The following is a 12,167-nucleotide window of genomic DNA, read 5'->3' as shown; positions in this document are numbered from 1 at the left end:
CCACTGGCTACAGATACACTGCAACACGCATTTCCGTGACGCGAACTCACGAGATTTAACTTACCAAAAAGTGCCCAACACGGTTAAACAATTTTTCACTTCAAAAATAGCCAATTGTCATGTCGGATTACCCGGGGTCCACTAGAATATAAATATAGAAAAACATCAGAGGAAATTAAAAAGATTAATTAATATATTTTCCAACAGATTCGAGGCGCTAAAGAAACGAGATAGCGATTTCGAATTTCGTTGGCGACATCTCGGTGAAGTGGCACCTCGCAACGGAGTCACTGAGTTCGACTGGGACAGCAACCTGGAAGATGTGACGACAGAGAGGCATAAAGGCAAGTAGCTCACGTGCCTCAACAAAACTGGTTGTTTTAGTGAAGGACATATCGTGCGCTCACAGCTTTAGGTTCTTGTATTGGTTTAAGTCTTTTGTCCGAATCACTAAACCCTCAAAGCCCAATTAGTAGTTATATATATAACGTAGGGAACCGCATTCTACAATCTTTACATTCGATCACACTCTATGTTAGGCAGCTATAATTTCTAGGCGAAAAACCAACGCATCATTGACGTACGATTGACAACTAGACTCCCGATCGCCTATTAAAAGGTCGTCAAATATGTCCCGCGGTGTTGTATATACGTATATAATATTAACTTATACAGATAATATTAAAACATTCATTCAAATTAACACCTTTTTTCATGGTAGTAATGTTCAGTATATTATTGAATACGCTCATTAGATGCTCGGACGCGAACACGAAGCAAGAACATTTTGTTTTAGCAATTGAAATTTAATTATTTAGCAAACTGATTAATAACGTCAAGGTAGTTCCCGCATTTTGTTACTTTAAACGGGCACATATCTGAAATACGATATCCCTTCCTTTTTAAGTTCGGATAAAAACACTATGTGATTGCGTGGCGCTGTATTCAAAGCGCGGTCGAAACACAACTGAACCAAAACTCTGCCTTATAGACGCCGAGTCAGAGTTTTTCTTCAAACTATTTTGAGCGTGATTGTGAGTCTAGTTGTTTATTGTACGTCAATGGTCCAAATTCACAAAAATTCTAAATTGTAACATCGACCGTTGTCATAAGTGGCACATTTCAGTGTTAGTTTTTAAAATGTATGATATAGAATAAAAAATATATATTTGCAATGAAAATTTCTAGTACCGTATTGTTTGAGCTATTATTATTGCTCCATCTCGTATCGTATCTGAATTTGCGTTGGATTTTTGGACAACTGCGCTTAGAACGTCCATATTTGGCATTGAGGGCTTAGTATTAGCGGATGAAATTTCATGTATTTATACGCGTGGATCTATAATTATTGTAAATTAGCCTAAAACGAGTACATGAGGTCTAGGTCACACATGTAAAATGTCGAGTGCATAGCCTAGTCATTCGATAATCCCCACTTGTATACATTCATTAGCATTTAAATATATATTTTTGTAAGCTTAACAAATTGTAGACTTTAGGATTAAAGTTTATTCTATATTTGGGAGCTTGCGTGTGTTCGGCAGTTTAGGCTGCTGATTATACATTTCTGTTAGCGTGTAAATGACACAAGCTGTAGTTAAGGAGACGGTTAACATAAATATCGTTTTGTATTGTGATACAACCACGAAACGTAACCGTTTAATTTACGGCAGTTTTTAATAATATGCGAACTATATGGTAGCGCATGGTATTGTATAGGGGCTCCTTTTTCCGCAATTAAGCCACTTAGTTACTCCAACCATCCCAGCTCCTTCCCGAAGCTCAGAACACTCCTGGGGTGTTCGCAGACTTCTCGGAGCGACCTCATTCATTCAGGTATTCATTATGGTTTTTGCCCGTTAGTTGGCCACCCTTGAACATTCCTGTAATCCTGTTACATGAATCACCGTTTCGTCTTCGGCCAGACAACTTCTATGGATTCTATTTTATCTGACATGATATCTTATTATCTGACATATGTTATTATGACAATCAACCCCGAAAAAGCTTTCTGCCTCCATATTATAATACATAAATCTAGTCTTACTTTAAAAAAATACCAAACTAATAACTATATGTAGATGCTATGGACTGAATACATAAATTGGCCCTAAATACGTGGGTATTCTATTCTTTTTTTGGCTTTTCAGGAAGGGCCCCAAAATTTGGCCAATGTCAGAATGAGGTAGGCCACCAACTATATGAGTATGGTCAATTTTTAAGATTTAAGAACTTCAAAAACGTAAGAGGAAGACAGTGGTGAAATTCTGAGGAAAACAGAACTTTCAAAGTCAGTGTCAAGTAATTTTCATATAATGCTGACAGAAATGTATAGATCAGGGCCTCTATATTACTAACAAATTTGCCATTTGGTTGCTTTTTGTAATATAGTGTAAATATTTATAATAATATTAAGCATTTATTTTATAAGTGTAATGAATGCGTGATGTTCATTTTTATTAAGACGACGAAAGAAGGTGTTCTATCAAAACTGATGCTCATCGATATCGATAAATCGAACGTGTAAAGAAAACAAATCGTGTTTATTTAGTTCCAAGTTAGTTCTCAGCCGTCCGAACAGAGTTTTTTGTACGGAAACTATATTTTGCAAAGGTGAAAGTTGTTGTGAAGAGTAAACGAGTGAGGTTGACTAGCCCAACGAAATATTTAGTTTGTTGTAAGTTTATGTAGTTATGTTTTGCAGGAGCGTTGTGCCTTTTAGGAGCGATAAAAATTTATCTAGAAATGGTTTCAATGTTGTTTGATAGCTTTGCAGAATTTGCAAGAAAATGATAGTACCTACTAGTGTGACAGAAGCACGCAACGTATCAAAATCTGAAATATATTGTGCTGCACGACCGGACTTTTAGAAGCTGACAAGACGAGCAATGCGGTTACCTGATGGTTAGTGTTATGTCCTGCCCATTTCAATGCCCTTCAGGATTCTAGAATTCTGAGCTGTCACTTTGGGACATAACAGCTTAAGTCTCCCTAGCTACTGCTTCGTACTCGTAGAAGTCTCCCGCTGTAGTTAAAGAGACACAAATCGAGTTGAAACATTCTCATTAATTTCGAGAGCCAATGAAAACTGCATGTTTAATCGTTCATAAATTTTGGTTACAAATTTAACTGCGTTTTTGTAAGCTGTTTCATAGTTCACCAGCCGGCCGTTATAAATGCAGATGCATTTATATAATCATATCATATATTATGTCGGTTCGGTATCCTATTCTGCAAGCTCATGTGTCACGGGCGAGTGTTGTGTGTGTGTATTAGGAATTCACACATTATTATTATAAAAGTGAATCTTTTTTATCGCCGTATGAGAGAAATTCGATAGCAATGTCGTCGCGATTTTCGATTATGCGCCATGTTTTTTTTTTGTCAAAGTTCAGTATAGTGACGTAAAGACCTTTGAAAGTGATGAAATAAAAAGACTTATTTGCATGCATGTGCATGTGCAATAATAGAAAGGCTTTAATTTGAAACGGATTTTTTTTTCTTAAGACTTATCTGCCCAATTTGTGTGTAGTTGCACAAAGTAGAAAAATGATATGTCATAAAGAAGTTTCACTTGTTACCTATGTACTGTGTACTGGTTGGTACACAGACATACTTTTTGCAAGGTTATTTACTAAACTTACTTTTAATTATACAATTAATATGTTGCTGTAAATATTTATACCAGCTAGAATGTTGTTAACTTGATGCGGTTTTAAGCGGAATGGACTGTAAAAAATTAAATTTATTAATGCTATAAGCCAATGAGGAAAGATGTTGTGTGTGGTTTACAAAGTGTGAATAAATTGGATTATTTTGTTTTAATTAAATATGGTTGTTGCTTTCATCTTAGAGTATTTACCAATCAATAGCAAGCCCTATATGAAACATGCTGTTTTTATTATTCACATTTGATGAGAAATTTTCACATGCATTTATTTGATCTTAGTATAGATCAACAATTCAATCATTTTCAAATATAGTTAAATCATTTTGTGTTTCATGTTCAATATTTTTATTGTATTTGAGTGTCTAACGACATGGTCGTATTTCACGATTATGTGAGTAATTTCTGAATAGATTTCGAATTTATTGATTCCGAGTTTTCATTTACCACTAAAAAAACCCCATTTGTTGTATCACCGCTCTTCGACAACATCTCCCTAAAAGCTTCGCCTAGTATCGGAATACTGGGTCTCGAAATCTCGAGCGATTGCCAATTTCGTGGCCATCTGGAGGGCAAAGCCAAATTGGCTTCAAAGAAACTGGGCGTCATTAATAAAGTACGGCAATACTTCAAGCCGGCCCACATTCTAGCGCTGTATAAAGCGCAGGTCCGGCCACACATGGAGTACTGCTGTCATCTCTGGTCTGGCGCACCCCAGTGTCAGCTCGATCCATTTTACCGCGTGCAACGTAGAGCAGCTCGAATTGGGGGCCCAACGCTCTGTGAACGGCTGGATCACTTGGCGTTGCGTAGAGACGTCGCTTCATTGTGTGTCTTCTACCCAATTTATCACGGGGAGTGTTCCGAAGAGCTGTTTAACCTGATTCCTGCCGCCGAATTCCACCTTCGCACGACACGCCACAAGTTGGGATATCATCCCCACCATCTGGATGTGTGGCGATCCTCCACAGTACGGTTTACAAGGAGCTTTCTTCCACGTACTACAAAGCTGTGGAATGAACTTCCTTGTGCGGTGTTTTCGGGACGATACGACATGGGTACCTTCAAAAAAAGCGCGTACACCTTCCTTAAAGGCTCCTGTGACTCCTCTGGTGTTGCAAGAGATTGTGGGCGGCGGTGATCACTTAACACCAGGTGACCCGTACGCTCCTTTGTCCTCCTATTCCATAAAAAAAGAGCGTCCCATTTGGATAAATACTCTAAGGTTGTGTTATGTGGAAATTGGTGTAATAATAAGGATCGATTTGCGGATTTAATTTTGAAAAGATTTAATAATAACATTAATAATTATTGTAATTGCACGTAGTGAAAACCCATTGCATAGTATAAATGTTAACAGAAGTACCTACCAATATTATAGGATCTATATATATATATATATTCACCTATTGTATTAATTAATACTGATAAGTGGCAGTCTATTCGCTAAAACGACTTATTCCAGGGAACCTTATACATTCTAATACCCTAAACACATGGTCAAATTTGGTACGGCCGGAGCATCAGACGGTGCGGTGGGCGCCTCACACCAATTGGTCCGGCGTTGTACTCGTGACGGACGGAATAATAATAATTTAGTGCCGGTGTCCGGTACCGGAGTGTGTCCGATGGTTCGGGCGGACCAAATCCGACCATGTGTTTAGGCTATAAGATCTAAAATGAATAACCGCATCGGTGGGTCTGTTGCTATGTCGTTATCACAGTTATCATGACAACAACTCATTACTATTAAATCAATGTAACTGACCCACAAATTTATTATGTAAGGTATTGTATAAAATGTATAGTTCTTTTTAATTCTCAGTTCGTAGCCAAAGAGCAAAATTATACGCTAAATAATCATTGTATAAAACATTTAAAATAAGTTTATTGATAATTAGATTAGGTTGTAATTGCTTAAACGAGCATTTGTTTTGACAGCTTTATAAACAATGTGTTCATGTTACTGGTCTACAGTGATCCAATAACTTTCATCGTGATAGTTCGTAGCTATTTTCTATTTCAAACGTTATTTTCGCATTCCCGTTTATATGAAAAAAGTATCAGTTTTATTCAAGTAATTTTCACTTTTGTGTAAGAGCTCCAGCTCACAAAAAGCTGTAACGTGGCGTTTTTTTTGTAAAAAATGTACAAGTTATCATGTGTCTATCACCATTAACTGGCAATATACTAGTGTATACACTTACAATGCGAGTAACCGATTTTGAGTCGTAAAAAATCAGTCACTGTTTATATTACCTCCTTAGTGTTTCCAATTTTAAACCACTAGCTAACGCACACAGAGACAAATCAGAATTGGTCACATTATCGGGCTATCAGGTCGTCTATACACTAGTATATTCTAACCCCCTTATTTATTCATAATAGTCTGCTAACTTAAAGCATTGCTAATTCTCACTCTGCCTTCTTCTATTGACCTAAGTCAGAATGAGAAAAAACACTCCTTAGCGGCTGTTTTAAGTTAGCGGACCATTATGAATAAGGGGGTAAGTTTATGGTTATCACCAACAGTTTACGAAATTTATAATGATGAGACATGGATTATGAGCGAATCTAGATCATAATATTAATGACAATATAAGTACAGTATTATTGTAAAGCTTAATACATGATCGGATTTGGTACGGCCGAACCAACGGGCACGGTCCGGTACTGGACCATATTCAATGGTATGTCGTATTGTCAAAATTATTATTATTACAGTCCGTACGATCGTCCGTCGTACCGAGTACGACGACACAACCATCTAGTAAGAGGTGCCCCCGTACCTTGCCATGCTCCGGTCGTACCAAATCCGGCCTTGTGTTAAGGCTTTAAACATGACACGCAACACTAAAACTTAGTATGAATTTGTAAGGAGATAAAAATGACAATTGGGTTAAGAGTGTTTTAATAATGATAATTTTCCAATTGAAAAAATGAAAAACTTCAAAAACAATACATACAAATAATACAACATAAAAAACGAGCGCGAGGGGGTGAAAGAGATAATGTGGCCGTGTAGGAGTTTGGATTTTTTTTACGGAGTCTTTCTTCATCATTATACTTATTTTATTTTTAATCTTTGCTAACGGCGGTCAACCTTTATAACACGAGTAGATATCCTTTAGAACAAAAACATGTTCCTGTGATATACTTTTACTACAATGTTTTTAAAGCTATTCTCATTTGTGAATTGTATTGTTTTGTAAATATTGAATTTTTCTAATAAATGAGCCGTTTTTTTTGTACAACATTGATGTACTTTTTGTAGCACTTTTGTTATATTCATAATAGATGAGAACTTTTACGCTTAGTTTTAAGTATTCGAACAGGGCACAATATACAGTTTAATTTTTAAAATGCTTGCGCTGACGCGCCAGCGTGTTTTCAGTCTGTGTGGAGTGATTCTTACACACTTACTTATTAATGAAATACAACTATTAAGCCAAATTCTTGAACGAGGAAAATATTGAATTATAATAAATATGACACTGTGTATGTTTACAGCGATATCTTTTGCGGTGCTCCAATGTGAAGGTAGTAAGTACCATATTAAATTAGATATAGTTATTATGTTCCCGACTGAACCAAAACATAGTTGGTATGTGTTGTGCTATAAACAAAAATAAATCAATATTGAAATATTTCCGTGTTGTTTCATTGTGTACGCATTGATTGCCGGTGCTTTTCTTCATGTATAACGGGGATTTTGCAACGTGAATATATTTCTATTATATTCTTTCACTTACTGAATAGAGAGCAAATGCTGTTATCACCTCTTTTAATCCACAAGGACTAGTGATGTTCTATTATGACGGTATCAACGTCAGTTGTTGAGAGATGTGCCCTAGTACCTACACATTATAAGGTTAATGTACCCTATTGCGGTATTTAGAAGACTCTCATTAACATAAATAGATATAAACATAATATCGGTTTAAATGTTTTTGTGTTATGCATATTGTTTTTTTTTTTCCAATAATTATAATAAATTTTGTAGTTTTAGTACGTTTTTTTATATGAATTTATTTGTGGATTGTGGAGTTCGTTTGCTCGTGGCAACATGTTTTTGGATAATGATTTTTAAAGTGAGTTTGAAAATAGCATTTTTAAATAAAAAGACAATACAGTGAGATAAAGTTATATCTGATAAACTAAAAATTAAAATAATAGTCAAGTTTTTTTAATTAAGTTAATTTTGAACTTGAGTTGCACGCGTGGAACTAAAGCAGCATAAATATCTCACAATGTCAATGCTGTATTAGGAGAGGATACGATATAGGATATCATAAAAAGTTATGGAAGAGGAGGACAGTGGAGTATGGATACGGGTTCAGAGGGAACACTGCAGACCATGCAAAGCATCCAACAAACACACGTTCGAAAACCAAAAAAAAAATTGGTACGTAGCGGGCGATGATTGAATCGGCTTCGTGGTGACAGTCAACGGTTTTTACTAACTAACATATTGCACACTTACCCTTCTAAAAAGCATTCGAGGACTTATGAATGCACCGTGCTATTTCGGTTTAATCAATGTTCCGTGAACCCCGAGGAAGACCAGCCACTAAGGTAAATAATAATGAATACTTCTATACGATGGTAGCAGGCGATTCGCATCAAACCACTTAAATTAGCATAAAATAGCATGGTGTGATGGGAACATATACCTATACCTAGCATTGCATCAATCTGTTAATTAAAAGAGCTTGAAAAACTTATGTGAAACTGGCGTTAAGATTGACTTTCTGTGCTTCTGGCATAGAAATGAATGAACTTTAGGGAAAATTGTTACGTATGATTAATAATAGATTCTTTACGTATTTAAGAAGTAAGAAAAAAAGTCAAACGCCGCAATAATTTCCTAAAGCGCAGCTTATCCTTAGAAAGGTCTTAGAAAAATCTCTATGGTAATATTATCGTGGGCACTTCATGGTGTAAATCATTAATGCTTTAAAGATTCGTTCAAACATTATAGCAGATAACTATTGTACTGAACTTTGAACATAGATCGCAAAAATCGCAGTGAGATACCGCGACTCGTTAACCGATCTTTACCATTATTTCTACATGATATCAAAAGGCCTCACACGGCTCAAGAAACCATTTTAACACATTCACTGCTAACCTCAGAACTCTACAGAACCTACATTTAGAAACCCTCAGACATCATCATCCTTACAGCCAGACATAGCTCCAACCGACACCTATTTATCAGCTAATGGGAAAAAAGTAATTTTGTTAAAAAATATCTTCTTAATAAGCAATACAAAATCATCATCATCACATCAACCGGAAGACGTCCACTGCTGGACAAGTGCCTCCCCCAAAGATTTCCACGACTATCGGTCCTGCGCTGCCCTCATCCAACGTATTCCGGCGATCTTGACCAGATAATCGTTCCATCTTGTGGGGGGCCTACTAATACCTCAGTAGCTTGTCGCCATTCGAGGACTTTACTGCCCTAACTATCTGGGCTATGTCGGTTAGTTTAGTTCTTCTACGGATCTCCTCAATTCTGATTCGCTCTCACAGGGAAACATATATCTCTATCCATCTATACCCTCTGAGCGACCTGAGTCTTCTCGTCAGGCCCGTTAGTGACCACGTCTGCGTATGGTGTGTCATCACAACATCTAAAATCTCCGTCTCCACACTGGTATTTGGTACGAGAAGGTTTTACGGAACGCTGCCCATCCGAATTGGATTCGACGAGTGACCTCTTTCGCGAAAATGGTACGTTCACATTTTACGAAAATTCGTTCTTAACATTAAATATTAGAGGATAAGAGATAAGGACAATTTTCAATACAAAATATATGATTTGAAACTAAGTATTAACATGGATCTTAAAAACTGAAGTAGGTACTTTATGCTTAAATAAAGGGCGGGTCCCTTCTCATGCACAACAACTATTCGAGAGCATTTATATTTATGTAACGTAATAGCATTCTCCTTAATAACTTCAAAAAAAGGTTGTTAGTTAGAAATATTTTATAAATAGGTCACTTATATACCTAAACATAGCAAGTTACATGAAGTCCCATTTTTTGTATTAAATTTTAGGAGTAACATATGAGGAGTACATGTAATCTTCGAAATATTCTTCAATTGTGTAAAAACATTTCTTTTAGGATTTTAACTTTCTACAAAAAGGTGACAGAGGTTTCATTTTTAATATTGACTCGTAACCTTTTAAATATTATGACTGCGATATGGTATGAAAATAAATATACTAATGTATTGTATATAAATATGTGTTAGAATTAGTTAAAAAAATTCTAAAGGAATCAATTTTGAGAAAATAAATGCCTTTTAGTTTTAATGTAATGAAAAATGAAATTATCAATTATTTGCTATTCTCTTTTCGTTATAAAAAAAGAATTCCAAAGCAATTAATTAAGGAGAATATCCAGTGTGAAAGTATAACAGCCGATTGTAAAAACGCTCAGAGATAAGTATCCAATTAAGACAAGTAAATAAACTAGAGAAAAATATGAGAAGGAAGTTACCAAATGCCAATTAAGAGATAAAGTTTCTGCAAAAAGTAGTGTATTCGTTAAATGTATCTCAATATGGCGATATATGACTTGTAACAACCGATAAATACGCTTTCAAACGTAAGCTTGTGAAATTGCTTTGAGTTGGTATTATATTATAACAACTCTCAACTTTCATTTACAAATATGGCAACAATATATCTTTGTATTTGTTATTTATTTCATAAAGATCGATTAATTCAGGGCAAATCTTCCAAATGGATTGACCAATTACATTATTATATCTTCAAATTACTACGGTTTGGTAGATTAAGGATTAGTCTCCGCTGCGCTCCCATTAATATTAAATTGACCACTTAATGCCGAAGTGTACAAAAATTCACATTTCTAGATACATTTATAAACTATGCGACATTGCTTTTTATTATATAATCTGGAACATTTTCGGTAAAGATTTGTGAGAAATTCATTTAACTGCCTATCTAATAATAAATAAATAAAATAAATAAATAAATCTAACAGCAAAAATACGAATTGAAGTCTACCAAGACCCTTTATCCCGTCATATATATATATATATATATATATATATATATAACCGTATCATGTGAGGTATGGTATGAAAGGGCTTCATTAGCACAAGCTTAAACATATTTTTATGATGTTTTCGAATTTTGACGAAAATTAAAAAAATAGCTTTCCCCTTTTTATAGGCATAGGTAGGAACCTAATAATAGGTACCTACGGAACCCTCGGTGAGAAAATCCGACTCGCTTGTCCGGTTATTACCATTAAGGACATAAAGATTAACAACGAAATTGATTCAGCGCCTTAGATACACACAAGGAAATATTCATACTTCTCAATTAATAAACCCAGCTATTAAATACTAAACTGCTATAAATATTAATATTATGCTCATTCAAATAAAGATACTATTCTCTTGTCTCTGATTCGACATTACTATGCAGTACCACGTACAGTTAAACAATAAATTTGACAAGTCAACATGGTGCAGGAAGTTACAATTGCCGAATTTGCATTTATGCTATCAGGACACATCCGCTGTGAAGTTGGGGGCACGCTGCATTACCGTGGTTTAGTATTGGATCCTGGTTGGTGCATCCGGGCTCAACGACATGAATATTATAACTTATATAAATACGGCTTTGTGGCAGTTTATCTCACCGGTACAATATATTATCGTACAGACAAACAAAGCGTGCGAGAGACGAGAACGTGTCTAATGTAGATGTTTCCAGGAGGACTCGACTGGGATACCTACAAAAAGAGCGCGTACACCTCTTAGAGGCTGTCAACACTCCTGTGATTCTTTTGGTGTTACAGGAGAATGATGGAGAGTAATTTAGGGTTTTTACTAGCATACATATATAAACAATATATGGATGAAATGGAGTGCTTAATATTAAATTAATCTACACGTGTATCTACTTGAAAACCATTGTTATCAAATTAAACGTAATTATAATAGTCATTTTATTGATTATGTAACGTACTTTTGATTACAGTTTGAAGTAAAATACTTCTATATATCTGTAATAGTTACGGAATAATCGACTGGTCATTGGTCTTAACGATTAGGTACAACCGGTATTGTACAATGTACAATAATAACAATAATTAGGTGCTGAACTAAAAGTTGACATTAAAACAAAACTATGTGATGACACTTTGATGATAATTCTTTTAAAATAAAAAAAAACTGGTTCGTGTTTGCAAGAATGACATTGTATGACATTTGGTGAACTGTCACGTCAGTGTCTAATAAAATGATAATAGTGGCTTAGGTAATATATGTTCAAGCCTTGTTCAAGCGAATTTCAACGTACATGTTTGTTATGACTGAAGAAAATGACATTAAGGTGGTTCACGATTCAATTTTGTAGATAGTACATTTGTGAGTGTGACACACGAAAACTTGTAGATTGCGGTACATGATAATATACTTTAGGATTGTCATCAATTATTATGAAGTC

At 35.4% G+C, this 12,167-nt stretch overlaps 2 protein-coding genes across 2 annotated transcripts in view; both read left to right on the top strand.

Annotated features, from left to right (window-relative positions):
- Positions 1–7,316, top strand: part of LOC126971109 (myotubularin-related protein 9) — a 339,153-nt gene extending 331,837 nt beyond the window's left edge. Inside the window, exon 11 of the transcript XR_007730818.1 lies at positions 4,335–7,316. The gene's annotated coding sequence lies outside the window, so the exon portion shown is untranslated. The remainder of the gene's footprint in view (positions 1–4,334) is intronic.
- Positions 1–7,316, top strand: part of LOC126971118 (heparan-sulfate 6-O-sulfotransferase 2) — a 140,162-nt gene extending 132,846 nt beyond the window's left edge. Inside the window, exon 8 of the mRNA XM_050817272.1 lies at positions 208–7,316. Within this exon, the coding sequence (XP_050673229.1) occupies positions 208–352 (145 nt within the window). The 3' untranslated portion in view covers positions 353–7,316. The remainder of the gene's footprint in view (positions 1–207) is intronic.
- Positions 7,317–12,167: the final 4,851 nt, after the last annotated feature.

This window comes from Leptidea sinapis, chromosome 23, assembly GCF_905404315.1.
Source record: "Leptidea sinapis chromosome 23, ilLepSina1.1, whole genome shotgun sequence".
NCBI lineage: Eukaryota > Metazoa > Arthropoda > Insecta > Lepidoptera > Pieridae > Leptidea > Leptidea sinapis.
This window is presented reverse-complemented; position numbering and strand designations above follow the sequence as displayed.